Source organism: Fusarium oxysporum, chromosome X, assembly GCF_013085055.1.
Source record: "Fusarium oxysporum Fo47 chromosome X, complete sequence".
NCBI lineage: Eukaryota > Fungi > Ascomycota > Sordariomycetes > Hypocreales > Nectriaceae > Fusarium > Fusarium oxysporum.
Window position 1 is genome coordinate 852,551 of NC_072849.1, and position 27,793 is coordinate 880,343.

Genomic DNA, 27,793 nt, shown 5'->3' on the forward strand with positions numbered 1-27,793 from the left:
CACGCCGGTGATAAAAACAATACGCTGGTTAATCATCCAAACTCATTACATCAACCCTAATCCATCAGAGTCTGGTCAACGGATAATCCGTATCCTTCCCAATAGCAGACTCGATATCCTCACTGCAAAATTCCTGCAGTGGTATAAACTCCTCCCCTGGCGCATCCGTAAAGACCCCTCCGTACTCATCGAGATCATGTTTCGGGTATTGCCGTGCAGCAACCCAAAGTCTTCCGTCGATGGGTTCTGGGCTGATTGGATGCTGGTGCTGAATCGCTCTGACAGCGACTCGGAGAAGAGGTCGGATCAGAGGGTAGAACCATGCGTCGTGGAAGGTGTCGAGGAAGCCGGCTTTGTCGCATGTGTTGTGATAGAAGGCAAAGATGAGCCGTGTGCCGATATTTGTGCCCAGTCTAAGACTGCGAATCCAATTGTGTCTTGACATTGCCGGTCGGTCTTCTGCGGGAAGTGAATCATACACTCTGTGAAATGCCTGGTAGATCAATGCGGGCATCTGAATCTTGTATGGGCGGAATCTTGACCCTTCTTCCAGCGCATCATGCTTCATAGTAGCCGTCATGTCAAAATTGTCGTACTGGAGTTTATGGATAAATCTTTTCGCGTCAGTCAACAGTAGAAAATCCGCGATTAGGGGACAAACCTGTAGTTATGGCATTCTGTTTGCGTAAACGCATAGTCGAAATCCACTGCAACATGATATTCAGTCACATCATCTTTGCCACCCTCTGGTCTGGGTACATCCCTTCCAGCGATATCTTCAGGAAAGTCGCCCCCGTTCAAGTCTCGCATTCTCTGATATTCCTGACGAGCATATAAAGTCGCGATATAAAACTGATCAGAGTCTCGGAAGAGGAAGTTCTGATCCCAATCGTCTTCTATCAGTGATAATGCGGCATCGATGAACTTGCGAAGGTCACCCAGTGGACCTATCACTGTACCTGAGTTTAGAAATCGCGAGTCGCTATACTGAAGATCCCCAGTGTCCGTTTTGAGTCCCCATATGAGCCGAGGCTGTGCTGAGAATGGAACAAGCCAACACCTGGGATCTGTTTCGCTCTCGGGCCAGCATCCCTTATCCGTTCCCCATAAAAGAGTCTGCCTTACTCCAGTTCGATGAAGCTCCTTGACGGTGATTCCCCGTTGATCAGCAAGCCGCTGGTCCGCCTCAGCCATGAGATTAAAGTATCGCTGTATCATGGCCTCTGCAGGTATTTGGGCCATCACATCGAATCCGTCAACAATGATGACAAGATCGTCAGAGGCTCCTCCCGCATTGTGCAGATAATCTTTGATGCCGCGCAATTTCGCAATATGTGCCTTTTGTGCGTCCAAGAAGGACTCTCCTCTGTAGCCCAGAATCGTCGGTATAGAGTATCGGTTGGCGAGTGCCGAAGTCACCACGGCGCAGACTTGACGGTTAGCGATATTTGCGGGGACAAGGTAGTGAAGTCTAGAGATTCGGTGTGAGGATGCTAGTAAATGGGAAGGGTTCGATACATTCTTGATGTCCTGCATGTAGAGGCCCGTTAGCTTTCCTGCGTCCTTCGAAGACAAGTCATCATACCAGGTTCCTGCAGTTGAAGATCAGAAATATCAGCACCATTGCGATGAGAAATGCGCGGCCGCGGTTCTTCTGATTCCGATGCCGTTGAAGCTCCCTGCCCGGTGCGAGCATCCGCACCCTCTCCGACCACTCAGCATGGGAATAAATTGATGGATTTAAGTTACTTGTATTGAATAGCTTCATCTTTCCTGGTAGGCGAGATTTGAATGTTGGAGATGGGCCAGGAGGCGACCGATCTGCAGGTGAGGAGGTAGTCGAAGATCAAGGGGTCAATTTGTGGCGTATAATGACCAAGACAGTTACATTTCTCTACTCGAATTATGATACGCTATGTAGATGAATTGAGTGTTATGTTCTCGCCCTTGCCTTGGCGCCGAGACCGACCTGGTCTACCTGTATTGGCACAGCCGCAAATTCTGAGACAATCCCGTATCATTGGAGCGTGTGGCGACCTGGTGACATTGAGACTCTGTGTCGTATGGCAGGTGCAGCATCTGGTACCGTAGACCGATCTTATGTTACTTCGAATTGCTAGGTGAACAAAATGACTTTTCCACTTGAAGATGCAACAGATCTTCAAATAGCTGTCCCAAAGGCTGGGAGCCATGCCATCGATCATGCCGCAGATCCTCCCTTGACATGGCTTTCCCTCACCAATAGTGATCATATTCTTGAGACACGATAATTAAACCAAAATCTTCTTCTTTTGTATGCTCCACGACTCGCATGCAATTTCTGAGATGTCGCTAAGTTCGGGCCGGGGATCAGTTAGACCAGAACTCTTGATGCAGTTTAGTTTAGGGAGTAAGTCTACCAGCAAGCCTGGGGGTTACTGTTCAAAAGACTCGGAAATATTCCCTTCTTAATTTATGCACTGCGGGCCACATTGAAGCGTTACCAGCTTGCTGCCAGGCTACTGGATTAGTGCACTAAGGTCATCGTGATGTTGCACGTTAGCAACTTGCTGTTTTCATCAACGCACAACTCAAAGCGTCATTGGTCTAGGGGTTAGGATTCAACTCTTCCATTGAGAAAAGTTGAGGCTCGGATTCGAATTCCGGATGACGCACGTTTTTTTTTTGGCAGTTTTTGTTCCTGAGTGGATTTTTGTAAAACGGGGTCATTAAGCGAGATGGGGTCCTAATCCCCTTAACATTATCCAAAGGATCGGGAATAAGTACAAATACTATCCGTGAGGTGATGGACGGTGAATAACTCATGGCGCTCCAGAAGTTTGGCCTGCGCTGTCAGACAGGTCCAGCAACTTCGGCCAGCCCATGCGGCCTGTTAGATAACGGGGATATCTTCTACAAGAGATGGTTCCAGTTCTTCTAGTCTGCTCTAAGCCCACCTACTCATTGGACCTGCTCGTGATTCAGAAAGCAACATCTCATAATATGGGTGCCTAAGAGCTTCAGCAGTCGTGAGTCGTTCCTAGAAATACACATTAGATATACTACCACCTAATCCTCGCAGGATAATACTCGCCTTCGGGTCAAATCGTAGAAGCTGGTCAATAAGACTCAGAGCCTCATCAGATACGAGCCTCTCATTATCCGAATTGATAAAATCCGTCCAAGCTTGCTCGTGATGTTGACCCAGAGCTTCAAGTTCCTCATCATTCAACTCAAGGTCATATTCATTGACAAAGCGGTACAGTTTGTCTGTGCCAAGGACTTCAGCAATTTGCTTCAGTTGATCAATGCGCGAAACCCCGAGGAAAAATGGTTCCTTTCTGAAGATCATGGCTGCAAGCATAGCCCCGAAGCACCACATATCTATGCTGAAGTCGTATCGTTCGTAGTTGAGAAGAAGCTCTGGTGCCTTCCAAAGGCCTACACAAACATCCAGATCTTCGTCGGGTCGGTAGAAATCTGCTGAGCTCCAGCCTATTAGTCGGAGCTATAATGCGTCAGTATGCGACAGGTTATGTCATTTTGAGTCGCACCTTTCTGTTCTCGTGGTCAATCACCACATTGTGCGGTCTAACATCACGGTGCATGACACCCTGGCTATGGGTGAAGTCCAAAGCTTTCAGCAGCTCGCGGGTATAATATCGAATATCGAGGTCATTAAACCGAGGATACAACGTCCGAAAATCTATGTTGTCTACGTATTCAAGGACGATGCCGATATCGGACCCCTATGCCTCATAATGTCAATCTTGGTTCAGGACGGGGCTTCGGCGGAGATGCGAACCTCCTCACCTTGGACGGCGTCAATAAATTTGATGATATTCGGACCATTTTCGAGATATTGGAATATCTCGAGTTCGCGACGGATCCTATCTCTGCTGTCTTGCTTGAATAGCTTCATAGCATAGATGCGACCGCTTGGGTCTCGGCATTCGAATACGATTGCATGTCTTCCTCGTCCTGTGTCGATCATGTAAGTGTACATCATGAGAAGACTTGACTAAAATTTGAAATTACCTAATCGCTTTGGGGGCGACATATCATAGAACTGCCCTGTCAATTGTCAGCAACAAGCTTGCAGCCAACTCTGCCCCGGACTTACCCGCCCCCGACTCCGGATGGATTGGTGCCATCTTCACGGCATTCAGATGTAGATCCGTTTTTTCGTCCCTCAGAATCTGAATATCATGATCGCTGATGTTCGACATCCGATGCAAGGATGAGTTGTTGAAGCAGAAAAACCCCGCATAGGGCTGACATGCTTATTCAGCCAAAATGCAGAAAAGGCTGGAGGGTTACACAGGCAGCCTTAATGTCTTGGGCAACGATGGTTGTATTTGTGCTGGCCTTTACGTATTGGTGGAACACGAATGGCTCTATTCATCAGCTCTGGGGTGGAATTTGTTGGTGAGGACTGATCTAAGAAACAGCGTAATTGGAATGACCCCAAAGAGATATCACGTCCGATGGACTTTCGATTCAGTCACAAAAAGGAACAGAATCCGGTTCAGAGGTCAATAAACAGACCCACTTACTTTTATATCAATGCCTCCAAAACATATTTGTCAATTCAGCCAAGAATGCCAGTAATCGAGGAATTCTGCTGTCTGAAGCTTCACAGCTCGCCGGCAGTTGTTAACACGACAATCTTGTTCGCCGAGGAGTCGCTCAAAATTACGGCATTTCTTCATTTTAAGTTTGTCGGGTTTACGAAAGAGAAACAGCACGTTCGGAAGTCGCCGTGGAGGGAAGCTGAAAGTTAGACTGCCAAGGCTGAATTTCTCATGCTACCAACGCTGGAGACTGGAGTTCATTCTGGGGCAGATCCAGTCACTAAGAACTAAGCTTATCTGATATAGGAAAACGACCAGGCGCACAGATAACCCTCGAAACTTGTGCGTCCAATCGCAGCAATCACTCACGACCAATTGAATTCAGCATGTGACACCAATGTCCAATTTCGACCTGTAAGCTGCAGTAGCATAAGGCGGATTAAATGAGCTACTCCACATATGAGAGGCGCAACGGCAACCCTCTGTCGGTGGTGACTCGCGAAGCATTCTCAGTTAGGAGATGGCCGATGATCTGGCACGCGCTAAAGGGGCTGTAAGGGCCATGGGTGAAACTGCCTAACGCACGCAAGGTACAGTTGTTTGATGAGCTGAAAACTAACATGCAGGGGGGTTGTGGCTGCCCTGATCCTCTGTTATGCGTTATGGCAGGCCTGGATGTCCTTGATCTGATCAGGATGGGAGATGCAGCTGCTGTAAAGTCAACCATAACGCTTCCAAGACGTAGTCTTGTTATGATACACAATGAGTCACTGATGCAACGAGTTGTGCTGCTACTATGTAGATACGAGCTATAGAGATAGAGGTCAGACCGATCATGGCACTAAATGTTTAGTGTTTCGTGAGGGCATTCAGCCTTTTTACGAGGTGGTGGGCCGGGAAATAAGACATAGCCCAAACATTAACTACAATAGGAAGCCCCTTAATCCAGCCTAATGAATACCGCCACAATCGTGACTCGTCGAGACAATCTTAAATACAAAGCCCTCGGAATCCTTCTGTTGGTTCTCGCATCCCATCTGTTTTGAGTAAACTCTCGCTAATAGCTATCCGCTCGTTTTCTTTCTCCGCTTCAACAACCAACACCAACACTTTTTAATAATACCCATACCTTCAATCACAATGCGTTCTGCCATCATCCTCACTGTCGGCGCGACCGTTGTCGCTGCCTCCCACCCTGCTCTCGAGCGCCTTGAGAAGCGCGATGCTAAGGAGTGCGCTTCCGTCGCCTCAAGCATCCTCCCCGACCTCACCGCCATCCCTACTCCCGACTCTTCGCTCGCCAGCTTCCTCGCCAAGCAGACCGATCTCATGACCATGACCGATGCTTGTGTCCTCCCCGCCGTCACTGGCTCCATGGCCAAGGAGTACACCTCCTACGCTTCCAAGCTCAGCTCTTGGTACATCGACCAGAAGGATGGCATCTCCTCTCTCCTCGATGCCTGCAGCGACGTCCCTGAGGTCAGCTCTCGCATCGCCTCCCTCAAGGAGTCTGCCACTATTTGTGACAAGGTCACTTGGGCCAAGGAGACTGGTTCTTCTTCTTCCAGTGGTGATGCTTCTCAGTCCAGCGACGCTGCTGCTTCTAGCTCCACCGCCGACAAGGGTAACGCTGCTGGCGTCAACTCCATCAAGGCTGTTGCCGTCCTCGCTGTCGCCGGTCTTGCTGGTGTCATGATGCTGTAAAAGCTTCATGCCTGATGGGGGAATAACAACGGACAATACCCGTGGGTGACGGCGTCTTGGCTTTTCGATTCATTTGGCCTGGTGTACTGGTCTCTAGTTTTACTATAAAAACACTCAATACAAGCGTTGTGGTTACTGTAGCCTTTCTGTAATTGCCCGACTTCCTTGACCCCATGCGCGCTCAAATGTCATTGACGCGCTGTATTATTGTATTGACGTGCCTTTCGCCCAGCCTTATTCCATCAATGCACAGTCAAAATAATGACAGTCTCGGCAGAAACCCGATTTTTTGCATTCCCCAGTTGCAATGTTTGTAGATCCACGTGCGCCAGCTTGGCACTGAATGTTTGCCAAAATTTGGGGTAAAATTCTTGGTGGGCCCGGGGGTCATTAGCCGCGATTAGACCTCAGCATGGCTGACGCTGCCTAACCTGTAATTATGGCAATAGACCGGAATGTTTCAGGGCGAGATCAGAGTCCGAGCAATGTCATTTATCATGACGGCCGCATATAGTTAAAAATTCTTTTGTCGGGCGTGGTAATTAGTGTCGGTCCCGTCTCGCGCTTCGGTCCGTGTTTATTGAGTTTCTCAATAACGTGGCCATCAAATGTGTCTCAGATTGTCAAATGGAAGTGCCAGCAGACTGCCTATTAGATCGTCATCTATTCCCTCGCCAGCATACCATATGATGGGGTCCGACTCTTGTTCTTTTGTTATTTCAGACGAGGCGGGAGATGATAGAGAAGTTGCGCTTGGGTTACCCCAAGCAATACGGGAAGTCTGACCTGCGCGGCTGCTAGCGTATTGCGAGCCGAAACAGTACTCGTCTTCAAGTTGCGAAATAGGTGTCAAAGGTGAATGAATATAGTCTATAGGAGGGTATGATCCCTCAAAGACTTATTGCAGTTGTTAGAAAGAGACCATTAATGATGCTAGAGAAAAGCGGTTTATGAGAAACTTGACTCACCTCTGGACTCTTCGTCCTTTACCTCGATATCCGACGACGTTGGAGAGTATGGATAGCTTAAAATATCGCGCGTGGCCTCAACGGGGACTTCTTCCTTTTTGGGATGCTTGAAAGCTTTATTGTCTAATTTGTTCTTCTTGCAACTATGTTTGTCAGTGATACCGTTGGTAGACTCTGGAAGCTGACTCACGGTGATCGACGAGGTCCTATCACTACACACTCGCACGAGCTCCATTGACAGTTACTGCAAGGTGACTTTTGCATCACATCGCATCGGACCTTTCGAGATCTGCAAGTTAGGCATGCTCTGCGAGCTCTGCGTTTCCGGCGACCAATTGTATGCCGGGTATACTGTTGCACTTCTGTTGCTGCTGGGTTATCTGACATGGTGGCAATGAACAGATTCTCAAGACTTTAAAAGGTCAAAGTAATCGTTTATCATATGTATGACACTCACTGCGATATCTCACATATAAAGAAACTTAAAGTTTGGCTGATCTGCAAGTGGTGGCGGGTATCGGACCGCAACACGGCATTACACAACCGTGTATAGCCGCGCCGCCCGCATCCCCGCAAACCGCACCTCGACCCGTCCCTTATCCCATCCTGCATCTCCCTTATCGAATCAGCAAACCCTCCAGCCCATAATATTCGTCATAATGTCAGACTCCCACGACGATTCTGACGGGCCTGAGAGCCGTCGCAAGAGGATTCGCCAAGCCTGTCTCAATTGTAGGAAGAAAAAAGTTCGCTGCACGGGTGAGAAACCGATATGTCAGTTTTGTAATCGGCTTGGCCAGCCTTGTGTTTATGCGGAGGATGGGAGGAGTCTTAGAAGGACGAGTTTGGCTGTTCAGCCTGCTTTGGGGGATGTGCCTGAGGCTATTATGGTTTGTGGTCCACTGTTCTTGGGTTGGCGATGCTGACCTTGGGTAGGATAACATCACGTCGCGGTTTGCCTCTTTAGAAGATCAGATATCAACGCTGCAAGCGACAGTCGAAAGGTCAGAATCATTAACCTGTTATACATATTATCCCGTTCTGATCAAGATATAGACTGCTGCCGCTCGCCACAAGTCAACAACCACCCAATAAACGCACTCACTACCAAGCCAACACCCCAGCCCCCGTTCTTCTTCAAACCCCCTCCACCATACAATCTCATGCCAATGAACGCCCTCAACCAAGTTCCCTTCTCTTTGCTGCCGATGTCTACTTCCGCTACTGTCACAGCCAACCTTACTCCCTCTTTCACGAACCTACCTTTCGGCAACGCCTTGCTGATGACACTTTGCCAACCTATTTACTCTGGGGATTCTTGTCGGCGGCAAGACGATATTCGTCTCTCCCAGTCACCCAAGTCAACTGTCCTGATGATGCATCTAGCTATGCTGCCAAGGCTTGGGAGAGTATAGAACTTCCTTGGACTGGCAATGCGCCAGCGGAAAAGATTTTGACAGTCATCCAAACCATCATATTGATAGTAAGCACTGAGGTTCCGGGTGAGTGAATTCATCTTGAAACGATATAGTTCGCACTTTGGAACAGTTACTAACTAACCGAATCGTCTAGCCGGTCTCTGTAGTCAAGCTCATATGAAGCTCGGTTTTGCCATTCGTCTTGCTCAGAATAACAGGTTTCACCTGGAACCCGACCCATCACTACCTGCGGCAGAACGCGAGGAACGAAAACGGACTTTCTGGTCTCTGTATCTCCAAGACAAACTCATCAGTCTTTCTCGTGGGCGCTTCTCCGGCATCCGGGACGAGGAATGCAAGGTGTCTTTACCATGCTCCGAGGATGCATTCAAGGAGGGCCACGAGGAAAAGACACCCTTTCTCGATGAACTGACGGGTGATTGCGTCGAACAAGAAGCTATCGACGGATGCTGTCCACTTGGTCTCATCAATGTGATGGCATCTATTCTTGGTCGTGTCTCGCATTACGTTTTGCATGATACCCAAACTTCTCAGATGGGACTTCCTTGGTCTTCGACAGCGCCTTACGCCACTCTATCATCGGCATTGCTCCAAGCAGAACACTACTTCGGGATGAATGAAGACCCAGCGGAAAGCCTCAAGCAACGATGCACGGTCGACGGTGTCGTTGATCAACTCCTCGCAGGCTCCTTCATCTTCGCCAAGGCTATGTTCCACTTATCTCACTGTCTACTTCATCATCCATTCCTGATTCAACAACGGCTTCAATCTGGCAAACAAAAGGCCCCATCAGTTTTCATGAAGACGGCCTGGGAAAAGTGTAGAACTCACGCGAAGAGCATCACGGATCTGCTGGATATGAAAAATCAGAATGTTCTTATACTAACCTCAATTTATGGATACTGTATCATGGTTGCTGGTACAATTCACGCCCTATCTACGAACGATGAGAGAGACCATATTCGAAAGGAGAGTCAGAGGCACTACCGTGCTGCTAGGGAATCATTACAAGACCTATCATGTTACTGGAACCACGCTGCCCTGATGGTAAGCCTGTGCCGCTCTCTACCGAGAGAATTATTCTAACTCTTAGCCTCACAGGTTAAACGATTGGAAAGGTTCCACAGCCAGTGTGAGACTCGCGGTCAAGAGCTTTCACCCTCAAACGTCGAGCGAACTCCTGGAGACGTCAAAGCTCTGTGGCAAAGTGTCGACTACACCTCCTTGTCAACTCCAACGCGACCTGGAAGCCCGACGCTGGCAGGTCAAACCTCAGTTGAAGCCGATTGGGCTTTATCGACGGATATGTTTGACTTTAGTGGCTTTGGTGGATTTGCAGAAGGAGTTGATGTCTTTAGTATCTCGTTTGTTGATGGTGATATGACTCTCGGTGACGAAATTCCGAATATGGTGCAAAATTAGGCAGCTCCGGGAAATGCAGATTGATATCGACTTCGAAGATCGGGTATGAAAAAAGGAAATCGTGCTTTTTCTATAAGTAGCCACCTATTTAACTTGCAACGTTCTAGCTAGGCCTCAAGGATGACACCCCAATCATGGATCACTACCAAACACAATACCATTCTTCTTCCTCATATCCTCCATCGTCGTGAGAACACTTCGACTAAGTGCCCTCAAGTCAGATTCAGCTTCCCGATCACTCTCCTTAATGATACGTCCAAGCTCCTTGGCCTCCCAAGTCAGGTTCAACATATCTGTATACTCAGGACTGGTATCTCCCAGCTCCTCAGATTCTTGTGATCCTCTTGGGATGAACTCCATAGTACAGATGTCTGTGACGTTCGAAGCCTGACCACCAAAGATCTTGATGGTTCCCCTCTCACAGTAGATCTCGGTTGGTGCTTGGGAGTCATAAATCTTGCTCGTGCGAGCCGAGAGTGTAAAGCTCTGCTGGTGCTTTGAAGACTCAGGCGTGTACTGGAACACGATGAGACCACCGCCATCGACACCTGTTTCGAGGATGACTGGGAAATATGTCTGAGACGAGGGTTTGCCAAAGAGTCGGACAGCGAATGTGACAGGATAGCAACCCATATCCCATAAACAGCCTCCACTGAACTTGGGAGACGCAACATTTGGAACGTTGCCTTCTGTGATGTCTCCAAATAATGGCGAATACACTGCCATCGAGAGGCTTGCGCCATAAATCTTCCCAAACTTCTCCGTCCTGGTCTTCTCATCATCAAGTAGCCTCTGAAGTGTCTTGAAGTTGGGCTCTTGAATGTGGCGATAAGCTTCTAGAATGAAGAGACCCTTGGAGTCGGCGAGCTCGTAAAGAGCTTCGAGCTCCTTCATGTTGGAGGCGAAGGGCTTTTCCATGATTACATGTTTGCCAGCATTCAAAGACTTGATGCCCTGTTCATAGTGCAACGAGTTGGGTGATGCAATGTACACAACATCGATATTGGAACCCTTAAACAGCATGGTGTCCAAATCATCGTAAGCTTCCACTCTAGAAGCCTCCTTGATCGAGGGCGTCTCTGAAATGAAATTTCTTGCAGTGTCGGGCTTTCTTGAATACACAGCAGTTAGTTGAAATAGTTTGCTCTCATGGCATGATTGAACAAAAGAGTTGGTGATCCAATTCGTCCCCACGACAGCGAGGCCAAATGGAGCAGACATGGTGAGCGGATTGATCTTGAAATTTCAAGAATAAAAATATTATGCGCAGAAAAATTGAGTGATCGAGAACCGAAACTCTGACTTTCTTATAGCTGTAAATACGTGACATCATGGCGATGACGGTGAGAAGTCCGTAACCTGAAAATTGACATTCGTGAGGCCATTAATTTGGCGGCACAGCATTTGGAGTGTTGCCTCAATCTGGCAATTGTCGGCGAGTCTAAGGGAATAAGGGCGGAAGAGTGCATTAGTGGATTAGGTGAGGTAAACCGATCAACTGTCTACTCTTTGATTCACTGCAGAACATCAAAGACACGAGATTATCGCACCGACGTAATGAAAGGTGATTCCGAATGAGCCGTTTGCATAACAGTTCGGTATCTGTCAAAATCATATGGAAATTGCCGAGGTGTAGCTGATTGGCTCGTAGATTGAACCCTCGATAATGCCGTGACCGGGGTCGTATAAGAGCCCGAGATACCGAGTTTATCACGTCACGGAAATACCGACACCTGGAAATTTCCAACTCTTACAATGCTTCATTACATTACTCTGATAAAACCCGCTCGCCGAAATTATTTAAGTACTGAAGAATAATAGTCGATAATCATGAATGGTGGATCGGATTTCCAGCAGCTTCAAGACTCGCCTTATCATTCCGATGCCTCCGCGCCAGCGCCCAAAACGCCACGGGTCTTGGCGTGCAACCACTGTCAGCATCGCAAGGTGAAATGCAATCGCGTGTTTCCTTGCAACAACTGCATAAAGGTACGCTCTAAGCTTCAGAAGATGTTTTTGAAACTGAAACGTTCAGGCAAATGTACCTTGCGTGCCGTCAACGCCTGCTCCAGCTCGCAAGAGAAGAGCCCCAAATGCGCTACTACAAGAGAGGATCAAGAACCTTGAGGCGCTGCTGGAGCAGTACACCTCCCAAGACTCACCCAAGCAAAGTTCTGACACAAATGGACTGACACCCCATGATCCGATGGAAATATGGACCAGGTCTTCACCGTCTCAATCTAACGGGCACGGCGCCCAGACACCAACTGGTCCTGGCAAGTTAGTAGTTCGGAATGGCGGGTACAAGTTCCTGGATAGCTACATCTGGGGCAGAATACACGAAAATGTCCGACATCCCGTTCAACATACGGTTTCTCAGGTCCTTTACTAACAGTCAGTGCATAGATCTCAGAAATGCGTCATATTCTCGATGAGGACACGTCAGACGAAGAGATTTGCCATCCCACCGATTCACCCGCTCCTCATGAGGACGATGACCTTCTTTTAGCCAGGACTTCCGCTTTGAGTATTAATGATCAAGCTCCTTTGCCTTTCCAGATCCTTCGCTTATGGCAGGTGTTTCTCGAGAGAGTCAATCCCGTAACCAAAATGATACATACTCCAACTACAGAGCATTTGGTAATAGGTGCAATGACAAACCACTCTGATATATCGCACAAGAACCGAGCACTTTTATATGCTATCTATCTTGTTTCTGCCGTCACTTTGACGGGCGAGGAAGCAATGACGATGTTGGGCTTGCATAAGGACGAAGCATTACAGATATTCACCCAAGGCCTGAAGATGGCACTGAACAAGGTCAACTTTCTCAGGAATTATGATATGGTCGTTCTCCAAGCTCTTGTATTATACTTGGTAAGACCACAGACCCCGACCAGGATGCACTTCGAAGCTAATTACTTTACAGATCGCCTTACAAGGCCGCAGCAACCATGACGCCGTGTGGGTGCTCAGCGGAGTCGTTATTCGCATAGCTCACAAAATGGGTGTCCATCGGGATGGCGAGGCACTCGGCCTGACTCCTTTCGACACAGAGATGCGTCGTCGAGTATGGTGGCGAATCATCATACTGGACTGCATGTACGCCGCAACATCCGGAATGAACCCAACACTGTTGCCACTGGGTTGCGACACCAAGCTTCCTCATAATATCAACGACACGGACTTTTCCCCAGAATCCAAGGTGATCCAGAACAGGCAGGGTACCACAGAAATGGCGTTTGCTCTGGTTCTCTATGAGATCGTTCACTTTGTCAAAGACCATCAGATGTCCGATTTCGAACACCTTCTGCTAGGAGGTCAAGACGTGGAGCCTGGAACGCCTGAATATGATCTCTATCACGAGTCGTTGGACAAGTTGACACATCTCGCTGATGAATTCGACAAAAAGATGAGTGAGGTTGAGAAACAGTACTGTGATCCATCGGGAGGCCCACTTCACGTCTTCGCACTGGCGTTTAGGCCTCATATCCTGCGGGAAGTCAGAACGATGGCGACACCGATGGAAGAAACACCAGAATGGGGGACTGAAGTTAAGAATTCTCACGACAACTTCTTCCGAATCTGGTTGGCACATAATGAGAATGAACACGCGCTTCATGATCTCATAGCGAACGGTCCTTTTGCGTACTCATCAAAGTCCCACTTTCACTTCGATTCACTCGTCTTTCTCGCGGGTCAACTTGTCCATCGCTCACCAGTTGGATCTTTTACAGAACGGACATGGAACATTTTCGATCATTTTTACCGGCATCATGAGGAGCTTCGGAATCTGTCTCAGCATAAGAACCTTCAGCTCGCAAGATTGTTGCTGAAAGCTTGGGAACCTCGACAAAGGGCTCTTGAGCAGCTTGGAACTCCCTTTGAGGTTCCTGAATGTGTGCAGAAGCTTCGAATTGCTGTCTCGCAAGCTGGATTGTCATGGATGAGCCCCAGAGAGATGCCCTTCCAGCCCATAAATGGCGGTGGCCTAGGAGGTATGGATCAGATGCAGATGGGCACAAATGGGAGTTGCTCAACGGATATGTTTCAAAGCCCAACTATGACTGGGGACTGGTCCATGTCAGGTAACCTTCCCACCATGGACAGTATGGATACGCAGACGCCAGTTCTTCCGATCTTTGGTTTCTTCAACAGTACCACATGGTAGGATTTGCGTTTCTTGGGCAGTGTGCGGCAGGAGTACAGGTATCTGGGAGTTGTGATTTCATAATGGATAATAAGTATCTGTATTCTATCTCAAGCAAGTTAAGCGCCTTCATCACTTCACCCGTCAATCAAGTTCACAAAATCTTGAGGAAGAGGCTTCCCTTCAACCCAAGCTTTGATACCTTCGGCAAACAATTCTGGAAATTGCAAATTCCATGCATGAATAGCCCTCTTGATAAGAACTGCAGTACTCTTCTTTCCATCCTCGCGCCCTTCATTGCGAAACACCAGAGCCATTTCCTTCGCACCATCAAAATCATCACCTTGATCTCCAGCGGCTGCCAATATCCGCTTGTTCTTCTCACCAACTGCTTTGACGTCTTCATGCTGCCACTTGGCAAGCCCGGCGTAAGCGTCATTGACCAAGTTCCAATCATTGTTGGCAGCGATCTCGTTCCTGAGCTGGGTATGATCTTTGAGACCCTTCATCCAGACGCTAAGAGTGTAGAAACCACTATTAAGAACGAGTTTGAGACCGTAATGTAGGAGGCTAGGTCGTTCCGCTGCCCAGACTTGCCATGGCCGGAATGGAGTTGAGCCAGTGACAAATGCCGATTTAACGAGGTCTGGATGTCGGCGGATTAATTCCATCGTGGTGAAGCCGCCCAGTGAAAGGCCAACTACGTGCGCTTGTCCACCGTGAGCATGTTTTCGGATAAGATGCGCGACAGAATCTGCGGCGAGCTCAATTGACCATGGCCCTATTTCTCTTGACTGAGAGTGTTTTGGGAGGTCTGGGACGATGAGATGGTAGTCGCTGAGGTGGGGAATAACGTGCTCCCATTCGAGGTTGCAGCTGAAGAGCCCATGGAGCAAGACGATCGTCGTCGGAGAGGCGTCATTATATGACTTGAAAAAAAGCTCTTGTTGAAGTGTAGATGCTTGCGACATGGTTGCTGAGGTTCACTCTTAACGGCAGATTATCTGCAGAATGTTATTCAGATCATGGTGGTTGCTAGGATTTCAGTTGAGCTACGCCACTGAATTGAGTCGGCTAATATTTATCCGAACGCGGCATCCTGATTGTTCTGCCCTGGACAAGTTTGCCTGGCATAGCTCAAAACGACCCCAAGCGAGAATGAATCTGTAGGTACCAAAGGTAATAAACTGTTAACTCTAATTACAGTCGCGGCAGGATGAAAGCTGATTCAGGATCTGAAACTACAGGGATTAAGCGATGATAATTGTGTTGGACACTCTGGCCTCAGCAGCATGTCGTATCTCGAAGGATTCATGGAGGGTCGCTTGCGCGTCTTCGCGTCTACCAACACGTTCAGCTAATTAAAATGGTCCGATTAATCTTCGCACCTCCCAAAAAATGATTTCAATTCTCTGCTTGACTTCTTTCTCTTTGTAATAAAATTGCTCGCAATGTCTTTTTGACAATGCAGCGTCGTACAAGTCGCAGTCAGGAACCGGGCTACGAAATGGATACAGAGCCCTCTGCGCCCACTAAACCCACTGAGACAACACTGCAGAGCAAAGGATCGGCGCCAATTCTCCACAATGCGGCGGCTTCCCCTGAAGTAGATCCGACGGAGAACAACGACGATAAGAAATATCTTACAGGTTGGAAGCTTCATTCTTTGAGCGCAGCGTAAGTCAGTTACGAAATCTAATATTTCAGTGACTTTAAGCTTATCGTGCCAGGCTTTGGATCAGTCTCTTCTTATCAACACTCGAGACAACCATCGTCAGTACATCGTTGGTCTCCATAACCAATGCCCTCAATGGCTTCATCCTTCGTGATTGGATCGTCACATCCTACTTGTTGACATATACCGGTGCGCACATTGCTTCTTTCTCATGGCAGACATATTACTGACGGTGGCAGGCTTTTTGACTATTTATGCCAAGCTTAGCGACGTTTTCGGGAAGAAGACGATGCTTTTGCTTGCACTACTTATTTTCACGTTGTTCTCTGGTCTTTGTGGTGCTGCAAACAATGTCGTTGATCTGTAGGCAATATTAACATCCAGTCTGATACCTCGCTAACAACCTCTTAGCATCATCCTTCGAGCGTTCCAAGGCATTGGCGCATCAGGCATCTATGCCATGATTCTCGCAATCGCTCCGAGCTTAGTGCCGATCAGCAAATACGCAAAATACATGGGCGTCATGTCGACAGTCTTCATCACCGCAAGCGTTCTGGGCCCTATCTTGGGAGGTGTGATTAGCCAGCATTCAACCTGGCGTTGGGTCTTTCTTCTCAAGTACGACCCTGGCTTTATGTCTATTATAACATGCTAACACAAGACCATAGTCTTCCGGGAGGAGCCATCGCCTTTGTCATGGTTTGCTTCTTCCTACCGGCTTCCGAAGAATCATCCAGCCTCTCCCTTCTGAAAGTACTGCGGTCAAAGGTTCGACGCTCGAACTGGGTCAGGATTGACGTGCTCGGAATAATTCTTCTCCTTGCAGCCTCAGTTCTCCTCGTGTTCGCACTTGAGGAGGGAGGTACCCGATACTCATGGGGCAACGCGATTGTCATAGCCACCCTGGTTCTGGCAGTTGTGCTCTTTATCGCTTTTGGTTTCTGGGAAGTCTACGTTGAAAAGTCGCCAAGCAAGCAAGAACCTGTGTTCCCGCCGAGTATTTGCAAGGATAGGATCTCAAGCGCCATGCTACTGTAAGCCACGCACCCTTTTACTCCTCCACATTTACTGACTGATTGTACAGGACGACTTGTTTCGTTGGCTTCCCTTTCGTCTCAATGGTCGTCAACATTCCGCAAAGGGCGCAAGCAGTGTATGGAATGTCACCATCTCGCGCTGGCATCATCCTACTTCCCATGATGCTAACTTCTCCTGCCGCAACGGTTCTTTCAGGTTACTTGACCGGAAACGCTAAGGTGCCGCCCGCATACCTGATAACTATCGCTGCGGTGCTACAAGTCTTAGGCGTCGGCTTAACGTGCTCACTGTCCACAGATACGACTAGCATGCCAGATGCTCAGTACGGATATGAGGTGTTGATGGGAATTGGGTTCGGTATGAGTCTGGCCACCGTCTTGACCTTTGCTAGAGTAGTGGTCAGTGAAGAAAATCTGCGTGCGTGAACCCTTGTCGATGACAATCAAGACTGCTAACAAGGATAAGCGGTGATGATGGGTGCACTGACCCAGATCCGTGTCCTCGGTGGCACCGTCTCGCTCGCAATCTGGTAATGTCGACCCGTCATGACCCCGCCAAACATAAGTTACTGACAGGTTCGCAGCGCCACGCTTCTCAACAATCATCTGAAACCGAAATTGCACGACCTTGTCTCTTCGGAGCAGGCAGCGGCTATCCTTGATTCCGTATCTGCGATAAATGATCTAGAACGGTCCCAGCAGCTAGCTGTGAGAAAAGCATTTGCCGAAGGTTACAACTTGCAGAATATATTCATGACGGCCATGTCTGCTGCTGGTTTGATCGCTTCTTTATTCTTGTTGGAGAGACATCCGCGTCTAGCAAAGTAAACAGCCAGAGGCTTCCATTCCCTAAATCGGGATCATTCCATAGGCATGTAACTTAGAGAATGTTTTAGTTGATGCTTTTTAATCAGAGACTATTACTCTTATACTTTAAAGATACAAGAATGTCAGGTTAATATATAGAAGTATAAAATGCCAAGGTATTATTGCTTATTTAAAGCTCGGTTGGCAACACTGTAATAACGGTGAAAACGACGTGGAGATTGGGTCAGATTTGCGTAAGTATAATTTACCTCTGAATTCTTTTGATGAGATAGTGGCTAGAGTATAACAATCTCCGTAGTTCGTCGAGGTGAGTGGACATCAGCAATGGTAATTTATCGCAGCAGACATGAAGTACTTGAAGCAACATACTAAGAAAATAATATGAGGCGTATTTCTGCCTGAGCACTTATGCCCAAGCTGACTGCACGAAGAAATCTTCAGCAGTAGTCGTGTGGACTGGGGAACTCAAATGTGCAACGAGAACAGTAAGGAGAGTGTGTCACAGCACACCTCTGCACCACTTCGTAACTCAGGCCTTGGCAATTATGTATGGCATACTTAAGTAATCAGCTTTATCTCTTAAATACATATTTGCATATTTACATTTCAGGCATCAACAAGGCAATATCAGCTGACAGACATCCAGCTTAACTCTGCCCGTCAGCATAAGTCTGACCGCCCCGCCCTAATTATCTCCTAAGTCCTTATCCACTATTGACTATTTCCACCAGAGCCGCAAAATGGCAGACACTGTTGCTGACGATATTGTAAAATGCCTTCTCGCCTTTGATGATGTTATAGACGCTTTGTCAAGATGCGTTGGTTTGAACTCGTCGTTTGAGCATCACATCAGGAACGAGCAAGCACGATTCAGAATCTGGCATGGCAAGCCTGAACACCGCTTTTCAGCAACCAGCGCAATAACAATTCCGCGTTACATGTCACAGAACCGAGAAGACACCCTTTGTGACTTAAATGGGCTCCTCAGATACGCCTTCTACACCATACAAAAAGAAAAGAATTATTTGAAGCAACTCTCCAGCAGCGAGAATGCCATCGATAACGAGGGCCGCGGGAACGATCCTCATCTGATAGAAGATCTGGTTTCGATCTTCACAGATATCAGCCATTCTATCAGTTCACTGTTGAAGTGTACATCAGCGAATCGTGATGAACTCTGTTACAATGGCACTCAAGACGTCGGGGACATACGGTCGACATCGCCGGACAGTCGTGCTGACGACGATGGCAAAGGTTCCTACAGGCACGATGGGAATGGCTATTTTCTACCAGACTGCGGTATAGACCGAGAAGTCATTGCTAAGGATATATGTCATTACTTGGGAGGTAATGCTTCTGTGAGACTTGGCTATTGCGAGGTATGATGATGTATAACATCCCTTGTATGCTACGGTCGTTCCGTAAACATATCACTAACTGCAACCTTTCTAATTATGCAGGATATAAAAGCAGGAAGGTCTGTGCGAGGCTATTTCATTAAATCCCAGGGCAAGTTAACTTCGGTAAAGTTCCCCTTCCTATGTTGATTGACGTTTGTTTTATCGCAACCTCTAACGTATTTCTCAGGCTATGATAAAAAGACTACAGGAGGACTCAAAGAGATGGGAAAAAGCGAAAAATGAAGCGAGGAAATCTGGAGCGGGAAATAATATAATGAGAAGTGACACAACTACTGGCACCAACGTGATTCAACAAATCCCAGAAATATATCAACCACCGCATTGCAATGGCTGTGAAGGAAGCAATCAAGACAAAAAGGGCTGTTCCCCGAGGGAAGCAGAACAAAACCACAAAAGAAACAGGTTTAAGGAATCAAGAGCTGAGCTACAGCCAGATAATCCAGATCTGTGCCAGGAGTCCATACCCCAAAACCTATCCGCCACCACTTCGCCAAACACAGGTTTCGCCTTGTCATCCGCTATACCTGCTACCACAGGAGCTACTAACATAGCCTCGAATGGTCAAGCCAAAGTCAATTCGCCTGTTGAGGTCTCAAATACAACAGCAGCTTGGATTTTTGGAGCAGTGGCAGCTGTTACAAACGGGGTGACGGCGTTGGCGACACGACAAACGGCCAAAGCAAGCAAGAGAAGCGCTATTGCGGGTGAGGTGGCGGCCAATGCGAGCAAAAGAAGCGCCAAAGCGGCAGAGGAAACCTGTTTAATTGCTCAGAAGCATTTTGACGCGACAGTCAAAGACAACCAGGACCGGCCGCCTTCTCCGGACACATCTCAAGACATTTCCGGCGCTGGGGCAGAGACTTCAAGCACTAAAGAACAAAAGCCAGACACGAGATCAAGACCGGTGGTTCCTCATGGCACTGGGCCAGCGGCTTCGCCATCAGATGTTCCATCAGCCGTACTGTCACCAGGACTGCCTACGAAGCCTTCTGGCAGAGGACAAGTGCTAAGAGCTATGTCAACCCCGATGCCTGGAAGGCGAGAGGAAATTGATATGTCACTCAATCTAGCGACTGCAAGAGCGGTACCCAAAATAGTCTGGCCGGAGGTTCCGACGTGTGAGTTTGGAAAGCCATGTAACTGCAAGATTGTTCCCAAGAACTGAGTAAAACAAAACATACCTTACTATAATACCATTTTAAATCTAAGATATGCTGGTTAACTCTCATTTGTTACATTTCTTTTTCTCTCCCTTTCCCCCTGGCTATCTGTCTGTCGCATTTCTGGTGTTCCATCCACCCATTTCACCCAAGACTTCCACCAACGCGCACGAAGTGAATGCCTCCTCCATAGCTTGATTCGCGAGCCAGTCCCATGGCATCGCTTAGCATCAACTCTCTCGCCACAATCCACAAAAATTCCCTCAAGCATTATCTTCATCAAACCTCCTAGTTCAGACTCACAGTTGATATTTTCAACCTTCTGCCTCACTTCCTTCTGCCAGTTTGCATACCATTCTTCCCTCTCAGAGTCGTATTTGGGCTTGGGATGCCTTCCTTTATCAAGCCCATACATCTTCTCAAGCACAACAATGCCTGTCGACCACACATCAGACCTGTCATCGACTACTCTAGCCGATTCGTCGAAGATTTCGGGTGCCTTATAACATGCTGTTCCATAGAAGTACTCGGACTCTTCTGTGTATTTACCCGCGAAACCAAAGTCTGCAAGAACAATCTGGAAGGTTTCCGGCGTCCGCTTCCTAATTAGAATATTACCTGGTTTCATATCCCGATGTAATATGTCGAACTTCTTAAGCTGGATAAGTCCCATAAGGATTTGTTTGAAAGTGGAAACGGACTCTCTCTCCGTGAGGGAACAGCCAGCTAAGCTACCAAGAGGATACATCGGCATAAGTATAACAAGAGACCCAAAGCCATCGCGTACTATACCCAGTACTTCGACAATGAAGCGCTGTACATATCGTTGGAACAAGCCTTTTGAAGTAAGATAGACAACGTACCGAGTCTCTTGACATGTAAGTGAATTCTTTTTTCACCTTTTCCATGGTGTTGTGCCCCTTAGGGTCATTTCTTGATGGTTTGATAGCCTTTCCAGCATACGTCCGCCCACTGGCGTATTGGATATATTTGTAGACTGCCCCGAACCCTCCTTGACCAAGAATCTTATCTCGATGATAAAGTTGTGGCTCGAGTAATGGGTACCTACTCCCCACTTTAGATCCAACCGGAGGGAACCAGGACGCACTCTGGACTAGATTCTGAAGGTATGGCGGATCAGAAGGACTCTGATGATGGTTCGGAAATATAATTCGAAAAGAAAGTGGCCCTATACTTATCGCCACATTCTTCCATGGCGCCATTGAACCTGGCTGGAATGCAAGGATAGAGCTACCACAGAAAACTTCAGACTTATTTTGACCATCAAAGCTAACAGAGACCATGGGAAAGTTCTCTGTGTTACTCGAACGGCGGGATAAAACAATGTAAGGCTTATACTCGCGATAAATGCTCAATTCTAGGGCTTCAGGCTCGATTAAGAGATCTTTTCCCAAGTAGACAGTAGATGGACCTTGTGCAACCACTATGTGACTGGGGTCAGTCAGTCGCTTTATGTCGTTAGGGATGATTAAACCCCTACCACGTTGCCGTGCTGGAGGATCTCCTCCAACTCTATTTGGCCAAAGTTCGAGACTCCGATGGCCTTGGAATTAATTATATTAATGAAATATCCAGCATTAAGGGATTTTGGTGGTACTGTTTGGGTGAGAAAACGCTGCGTATTCTCATTTCACCCCGAGTCTGACTTCTCGGCACCGCTGTGGAAAGTTGGATAAGTAGGCAGACAGCGGGGTTGTTAAATTGTCCGACGGAGAAGCCTGTTACGGGCATAACCTTTCTATCTCCGGGGAAAATGGGGCTAGGAAAATGTGTGAGGTGGATTTATGTTGCCAATTTGACGACTAGTACAACAATCTTATCAAGTCCTGAACCCCATTCGGAGCCACTCGTAGGTGAGTCGCAGTTACTCGGATGAGATAGCCCGGAGATCCCAAAGGGGTAAAGTGCCGATGAAGCTCAAGGTTTAAAGGCACAGATATCCTTGTCGGGGGCTTTCGTTCTTGTCTCGTGCTACGACTTTCTTTCTACACAATAAATAAGATGAACGGACCTCAAGCTGGAGAATGTCAAATAAATGAGGCGATTTTTGACGGGCTCCTCGTTGACCTGGACGGGACGCTCATCGACTCAACAGAAGCGGTCGTCAAGCAATGGGCAGAGTAAGCGATCACTTGAGACAGAGTCCTTGGGCACTAACATCTTCCAGTGTAGGGAAGAGAATCAACTTCGACCCAAAAGGTATCCTCGAGATGTCGCATGGTCGTCGCAGCCTCGATGTGCTGCAGGTTATTGCACCAGATTTTGCTACCTGGGACTGTAAATCGTCGTGATCACCTCAAAAATCCATGTACTTGACTGACTGCTTTTAGTCGTAAGGTCCATTGAAAGCGTGATTCCGGTCAACCACGGGCACCTGGCGAAGGAGATTCCAGGCGCTATCGACTTTCTTTCCGCTCTCGCCGCACACTCTGTGCCCTGGGCTCTTGTGACGTCGAGTAGCCTACCACTTGTACAACAGTGGCGGGAAACGCGGAATCTAGCACTGCCGACAGCGCCAAAACTCCTCGTCACGGCAGAGTCTGTGGAGAAAGGCAAGCCAGATCCTGCTGCTTATGTACTGGGGCGTGAAAGGCTCGGACTGGTTGATGAACGGTTCAACATCCTTGTCATCGAGGATAGCCCAGCGGGCATTGCGGCCGGCAAGGCAGCAGGCTGTAGGGTTATCGCCTTATTAACCTGCCATACGTATAAGCAGATTGCGTCGTCGACGCCTGATTGGATCTTGCAGGATCTGCGGTTGCTGAAGATCTTGCGAAATACGAACGGGAAGGTGGTGATTGAGATGTCAATTGTGAGGAGGGAAGCATGAGAAGGGTGGCACAGATGCAAGATCGTTAACTGCAGAGCATGTTGACTAGAAAGTACCTCTAAGTGGGAGAGAAACAATGCCATCATGGCAGAGGGGGGGGGGAGGTTGGACATCATGTTGCCCAGAATTCACACAACTAACTGGCTATTTAACTGCCCTATCTTCTTGACTAAATAAAAATAATTTATAGTAAATCCTTTTGACGCATGATCACCGTGAGACAGATGCTATTTAAGTTCGAATCCTATCCCTGTTTTTTTGAGCGTTGGTCTCGATTCGAAGTTTAGGTCTCGTACCTCGTGGCCCTTTCACTCTCTTGTATAAGCTACTTTAGCTAGTAATACAGCTTTTTTACACTAAATACCCTTCAGGCACATTACCAGACGTGACTTGAACAATATCCATAAGTAATAATGCTAGTATTCCCTAGCACAACCGGTTTATCCCTTGCGAATCCTTACGATCGTCACAAAACTGGCCGTGAACCTCGTGCGTCTTCAGCGGCCTCTTCTTTGAGCTCGCAAATTAGTAAATATCTCGCAGTCGGGGAATGGTATTAATGAAGCAGTTTGAGGGTGAGATCGAGCAGATCTGAATGAAGTAGGCCTACTTCGTCGAATAGATCCCAGATAAGGCGCAGATCACTCACCACGATATCACCCCGCGCGGATTGTTGGCTTCGACGTTCGTGGGGAATTCCATTGTTGTCCATAAGATTCACGGCTGGTAAGTGAAAAATTCACCGTCATGACCCGACGTGAGGCCTTCCTGCACTGATATGCGACACAGGGGATAGATGAGATGGCGTTCACGGAAGACAAGTCGAACATGTATGACCCCCTGTATAGATTCCAGCAGAAGATACAGAAATAGAGGACTTGAAAGTGGAGGGGTATGAGTAGGTGCCGGAACGGGTCAAGTTGGCCTGCTGATGGGACCAGCATGAGGGTGACAGCGAGGGAGGGAGCCTTCATAGGTAGTTGTGCACATCAAGGGTTCCGGTTGCTTCAAGCAGTAGTTGAGGGAATCGTGTACCTGTTGATCATGCCCTTGTCTTGAAGCTCGAGAACGCAGTGACTTTCCGCGTCTTCCTTGTCCTCCCTGCCGTTACCGCTGTCGGGTCCACGACCCCGTCTCTTCACGCGGATAGCGTCGCTGGTTGCATTGACGCCGTGAAAGAAGCGGGATATCTCGCGGAGTTTCTGGCTGAGAAAGTCGATATCGGCAAAATCCACTGTAGTGATGAAATCGCCAGCTCCTTCGGTGTCGAGCGCCATGCCTTCTAGCAAGGTGGACGCTGCCACAAAGATGCTATATGCCAGGAAGGGAGTCGCCGTGTATCCCTTATCGTCGACGGCTCCAGCAATCGCCAGAGTCTGCAAGATCTTTTGGCAAGCAACCTGGGCGGATCTCTTACTCCTCTCGTGTACAATAAGAGATCGATACCTTCTGGTTGACAAGAGCGCGACGAAGGTATAAAAGTAGAGGTGAAGCATCAAAAAGAGGCCGGCATGCCCATCACTCGAAGACTTCTTGTAGGTATCCGTGCTAAAGATAAGACTAGCGTCGAGGCCATGGTAGCATTGTGCCACCTTCTTTTCAAGGTTTTCGATTTCTTCGAGAGAGCAGATGTATTCGGCGCCCTTGTTCAGATTAAAGAGCTCAACAGCTTCAGAAAATATGTACATGGAACGTGCCATTGCAGGAAAGATGATGTGGCACATCTTGTGAGAACCATCAAAGTCAAGATGTACCGGCTTCATGTCGTCCGCGGTCGGCAGCGGCACCTCGATCTCGGCACGTCGGATCGTGGGTGGGCGCCCCATTAGCAAGGAAACGTAGACGTCTAAAGTGAAGGCAGACCAAAACATGACGAGTCTCGACTTTTGTTGATGAAGAGCAGACTGTTCGTCAGTAGGGACCCTAATGCCCTGCAAACTAAGCGGGGCGTGATCATAGAAAGCCGCTTGTGGATCAAGATCGGTCGCGTCGGAGCGATGAAGGCCGAGGTCCTGCGCCATGCGGATCGCCATGCCTGAGAACATCCACAACCCTCCTTCGCCACTGTTGCTTCCGAATTCTGCCCACGAAAGGACGATGAGCCCAGCAACCACGTCGGGCGCAGGGACAGCCAAGAGGCACATGAGTTGTTCCTTAGCGGCTTTGAGGAAGCGTGCCGCTGCCCGCCGCTCGTAACCTGGCTCCGAATCGCTGTCTGTGGTCGACTGGAACATGTCGGCCGGGCAAAAGCGAGCCGTCAGAGCCAAGATGGAGCTAATGAGGAACTTGGATGCCTGCCTCGAGCGGACGTGGCCGGCAAGGATCTGGTTGTTAAGAAAGGGAAAATGACCGCCGAAAGTCTGAAAGAAAACATCCAAGGCCCGATATACCACGTCGAAGTGCAGTCCGTAGAAGTAATTTGGCATCGCATCATCTCCACAGCCCGAAGAAGTGACGGAAGATGGCGCCTGTTGCATGCTGGTCGACATATCTGCTTCACGAAGGTCTTCCAACGGTGGTCCTGAACTGCTATCAGAACGCGCTCCTACGGCAACGGAGAGTCGCTTCAGGCCTGGAGCCACCGCCGTTGGACCTTATCTTCGGAATATGCGGAGTTGGATTTGTTTTGGTCGCCTTCCCGCAGTAGGGGTGGCAATCGAGGCCGAATGGTGATTGCTTGGTAAAGTGACGGCGTCGAGATTCAGAACAAAGTCTTCAACAGCGGGCCACGCTGGCGACATGCCTATGATCCCTAGGCCTTCATTGTCCATCTCTAAGACTCCTGCCTGGTGCCACGGCATCGGAGACTGGCCGCAGTAGAGTGAAGTTGCAGGGTCGGTAGTCCCAAACAAACTGAGAGGATCGGTTTCGAGGTCTGGTAGGTGCCTCGTCCTGACAAGCTGATTCGCAGACCCCGTCTCCGCTTCCACTGGCGAATGCTCTATTGATGATCCGCCAGTTTGAGGCGGAAAGTTGCTGTCATTGGCACGTCGTCGCTGCCGCCCCGCTGCATTTTGACCGCGAAGTTCTGGTATATGGAAGGAAACGTAAGTTGAGCTTCACAACTTCAGATCGCAAGGTTGCTATCTGGCGGTCATGGTGGTGACTGGTAACGTGATGAGACCCAAAGGACGGTAACGGTTATGGATAAAACCCAGGCGGAGAAGCAGGGCAGAATGGACCTGATTAGCAGGTTCGACTAGGCCAGGCGCTGGAGGCTCGGCCCTACTTATACATTTTGATACTAAATAAGATATAACTTATTTACACCTGTCATTTTAATGTTTTACTTATTTACAAGAAAATATAAAATATTTCTATTATTTAAAACTTAGCTTTTATTACCAATATTATAATTAAAGACTTATTATAAAAGTTGTATTATTATTTTTTACTAATAAATATATAAATATAATTTAACTTAAATATATAGAGGCCTACTTATAAACTGAATAATATTACTGTACTATAACTTGGTTTATATAGTATCTTAAACTACCTGGTGCATAGAAAAGGGATCCTCAGAGTCGCTAGACAAACTATGTCTATGTTCATCTTTTCCTTGTATTACCGTACGGTGCGTCACCGGACCATGTCCTGGCTGTGGTCGGCCTCTCTTTTGGTCGACATCGGTACGCACGACAATTGTTGACTCTAAGGGACGGAGCTGATCCTTACTCTCAGATGAATGAAGCGTCCCGGGCAGATCATTCATTTCATGGCTCCGGGAAGTACCTGTTTGGCGAGCCGTGATAATGCCCCTGGAGTTTTCATGCCTTGCGTACGAGGATTGGTCATGGCTAGAACCGCGCTCATGACCTGATAGCAGAGGCCGGAGAGTTGGAACGCAAGCGCAGATGATACCACAGCACAACTCGCTGACTGACCAAGATGCTGATTCGACATTATGCCATGTGATGTCCGTACCGATGTTAAGGAACTTGATGCGAACGAGTGAGATAAGACACGTGCTGTTTCGTGTTAGTCGTAAAAGACAAGCCTAGATAGGTGTAAGAAACTCACAAAATTCCGAGGCAAAAGACAGACATAAGAATCCACTTTTGTCGCCGACCGAGCTTCAGACTGCGAAGAACGGGGATCGGGAGGGCCATGATCAAGATATCGGTCAAGATGTTACCCGCCGCGCCGACATAGAATGAAGATTTGTTGAGAATACAGGTGCCCTTGATCGTGACATCCCAGAAGGATGCAATAGGCACGCACATAAAAGTATTTAGAAAGATTTGAGAAAGACTCCAGCAAGTGACGAGGACGACGGATGTGATATATGTCTTCTTGTACTGGCGCACAGGTATCGCACGGTAGTACTGGAGGAGAAATATTGTCTTGATGACTGCTAGGGCGAGGTTGTAGACGACTGTTGAGAAGTAAAACATCTGGCTTGTTTTAGCTAGGTTGCTAGTTGGGTATCAATAAAGCCTACCCTCAAGAAATTACTAATTTGTTCGCCGGAAAGTGTAGATATATGAGAGCCAAGGCCATTTCTAACGTCTATCGTATATTAGTGAAATGCAAGAGAAAAATTACTTTAACAGGGCGCCTTTACTTGTTGCGATAATAGAAG

The 27,793-nt window shown here is 48.0% G+C and overlaps 14 protein-coding genes and 1 non-coding gene across 15 annotated transcripts; 7 read left to right on the forward strand and 8 right to left on the reverse strand.

Annotated features, from left to right (window-relative positions):
* Window positions 1–64: 64 nt before the first annotated feature.
* Window positions 65–1,536, reverse strand: FOBCDRAFT_145351 (uncharacterized protein; the record flags this gene model as incomplete). The annotated part of the gene is made up of 2 exons (XM_031191181.3): window positions 65–614; window positions 662–1,536. The coding sequence occupies 2 exons, from the start codon at window positions 1,534–1,536 to the stop codon at window positions 65–67; spliced, it is 1,425 nt and encodes a 474-aa protein (XP_031032412.3).
* Window positions 1,537–2,575: 1,039 nt separating this feature from the next.
* FOBCDRAFT_t199 lies at window positions 2,576–2,654 on the forward strand. The gene has a single exon. It is a non-coding gene; the product is annotated as a tRNA-Gly (tRNA).
* A 365-nt stretch (window positions 2,655–3,019) lies between these two features.
* Window positions 3,020–4,208, reverse strand: FOBCDRAFT_207218 (kinase-like domain-containing protein; the record flags this gene model as incomplete). The annotated part of the gene is made up of 5 exons (XM_054707110.1): window positions 3,020–3,487; window positions 3,534–3,728; window positions 3,785–3,960; window positions 4,018–4,053; window positions 4,103–4,208. The coding sequence occupies 5 exons, from the start codon at window positions 4,206–4,208 to the stop codon at window positions 3,020–3,022; spliced, it is 981 nt and encodes a 326-aa protein (XP_054563085.1).
* A 1,323-nt stretch (window positions 4,209–5,531) lies between these two features.
* Window positions 5,532–6,398, forward strand: FOBCDRAFT_232359 (uncharacterized protein). The gene has a single exon (XM_031191184.3). It carries the CDS (start codon window positions 5,694–5,696, stop codon window positions 6,255–6,257), a length of 564 nt encoding a protein of 187 aa, XP_031032415.1. The 5' UTR covers window positions 5,532–5,693; the 3' UTR covers window positions 6,258–6,398.
* Window positions 6,399–6,861: 463 nt separating this feature from the next.
* On the reverse strand, window positions 6,862–7,612 carry FOBCDRAFT_264672 (uncharacterized protein; the record flags this gene model as incomplete). Its single annotated transcript, XM_031191185.2, has 3 exons — window positions 6,862–7,154; window positions 7,226–7,368; window positions 7,416–7,612. 3 exons carry the CDS (start codon window positions 7,610–7,612, stop codon window positions 6,862–6,864), a joined length of 633 nt encoding a protein of 210 aa, XP_031032416.2.
* Window positions 7,613–7,884: 272 nt separating this feature from the next.
* FOBCDRAFT_285228 (fungal-specific transcription factor domain-containing protein) lies at window positions 7,885–10,086 on the forward strand (the record flags this gene model as incomplete). The annotated part of the gene is made up of 5 exons (XM_031191186.2): window positions 7,885–8,115; window positions 8,162–8,229; window positions 8,282–8,727; window positions 8,798–9,711; window positions 9,766–10,086. The coding sequence occupies 5 exons, from the start codon at window positions 7,885–7,887 to the stop codon at window positions 10,084–10,086; spliced, it is 1,980 nt and encodes a 659-aa protein (XP_031032417.2).
* An 81-nt stretch (window positions 10,087–10,167) lies between these two features.
* On the reverse strand, window positions 10,168–11,388 carry FOBCDRAFT_285231 (uncharacterized protein). Its single transcript, XM_031191187.3, has one exon. The coding sequence runs from the start codon at window positions 11,305–11,307 to the stop codon at window positions 10,219–10,221; it is 1,089 nt and encodes a 362-aa protein (XP_031032418.2). The 5' UTR covers window positions 11,308–11,388; the 3' UTR covers window positions 10,168–10,218.
* A 441-nt stretch (window positions 11,389–11,829) lies between these two features.
* Window positions 11,830–14,319, forward strand: FOBCDRAFT_232363 (fungal-specific transcription factor domain-containing protein). The gene is made up of 4 exons (XM_031191188.3): window positions 11,830–12,075; window positions 12,122–12,433; window positions 12,493–12,963; window positions 13,016–14,319. Exons 1-4 carry the CDS (start codon window positions 11,917–11,919, stop codon window positions 14,255–14,257), a joined length of 2,184 nt encoding a protein of 727 aa, XP_031032419.2. The 5' UTR covers window positions 11,830–11,916; the 3' UTR covers window positions 14,258–14,319.
* FOBCDRAFT_232364 (Alpha/Beta hydrolase protein) lies at window positions 14,320–15,667 on the reverse strand. Its single transcript, XM_031191189.3, has 2 exons — window positions 15,484–15,667; window positions 14,320–15,415 (listed from the first exon to the last, which is right to left on the reverse strand). Exon 2 carries the CDS (start codon window positions 15,205–15,207, stop codon window positions 14,374–14,376), a length of 834 nt encoding a protein of 277 aa, XP_031032420.2. The 5' UTR covers window positions 15,208–15,415; window positions 15,484–15,667; the 3' UTR covers window positions 14,320–14,373.
* A 76-nt stretch (window positions 15,668–15,743) lies between these two features.
* FOBCDRAFT_244213 (major facilitator superfamily domain-containing protein) lies at window positions 15,744–17,482 on the forward strand (the record flags this gene model as incomplete). Its single annotated transcript, XM_031191190.3, has 7 exons — window positions 15,744–15,913; window positions 15,967–16,100; window positions 16,151–16,274; window positions 16,323–16,529; window positions 16,580–16,945; window positions 16,996–17,366; window positions 17,415–17,482. 7 exons carry the CDS (start codon window positions 15,744–15,746, stop codon window positions 17,480–17,482), a joined length of 1,440 nt encoding a protein of 479 aa, XP_031032421.3.
* A 970-nt stretch (window positions 17,483–18,452) lies between these two features.
* Window positions 18,453–20,412, forward strand: FOBCDRAFT_232370 (uncharacterized protein). Its single transcript, XM_031191191.3, has 3 exons — window positions 18,453–19,155; window positions 19,237–19,299; window positions 19,364–20,412. Exons 1-3 carry the CDS (start codon window positions 18,517–18,519, stop codon window positions 20,360–20,362), a joined length of 1,701 nt encoding a protein of 566 aa, XP_031032422.3. The 5' UTR covers window positions 18,453–18,516; the 3' UTR covers window positions 20,363–20,412.
* A 3-nt stretch (window positions 20,413–20,415) lies between these two features.
* Window positions 20,416–21,030, reverse strand: FOBCDRAFT_280128 (kinase-like domain-containing protein; the record flags this gene model as incomplete). Its single annotated transcript, XM_031191192.3, has 1 exon — window positions 20,416–21,030. One exon carries the CDS (start codon window positions 21,028–21,030, stop codon window positions 20,416–20,418), a length of 615 nt encoding a protein of 204 aa, XP_031032423.3.
* A 1,313-nt stretch (window positions 21,031–22,343) lies between these two features.
* On the forward strand, window positions 22,344–23,301 carry FOBCDRAFT_323516 (HAD-like domain-containing protein). The gene is made up of 3 exons (XM_031191194.3): window positions 22,344–22,498; window positions 22,546–22,655; window positions 22,709–23,301. Exons 1-3 carry the CDS (start codon window positions 22,380–22,382, stop codon window positions 23,206–23,208), a joined length of 729 nt encoding a protein of 242 aa, XP_031032425.2. The 5' UTR covers window positions 22,344–22,379; the 3' UTR covers window positions 23,209–23,301.
* Window positions 23,302–23,495: 194 nt separating this feature from the next.
* FOBCDRAFT_232371 (uncharacterized protein) lies at window positions 23,496–24,289 on the reverse strand. The gene has a single exon (XM_059609895.1). It carries the CDS (start codon window positions 24,180–24,182, stop codon window positions 23,865–23,867), a length of 318 nt encoding a protein of 105 aa, XP_059467930.1. The 5' UTR covers window positions 24,183–24,289; the 3' UTR covers window positions 23,496–23,864.
* On the reverse strand, window positions 24,216–26,923 carry FOBCDRAFT_244215 (fungal-specific transcription factor domain-containing protein; the record flags this gene model as incomplete). The annotated part of the gene is made up of 6 exons (XM_059610594.1): window positions 24,216–24,932; window positions 24,963–25,568; window positions 25,599–25,686; window positions 25,723–25,772; window positions 25,899–26,137; window positions 26,749–26,923. The coding sequence occupies 6 exons, from the start codon at window positions 26,921–26,923 to the stop codon at window positions 24,216–24,218; spliced, it is 1,875 nt and encodes a 624-aa protein (XP_059467931.1).
* Between the last annotated feature and the right edge of the window lie 870 nt (window positions 26,924–27,793).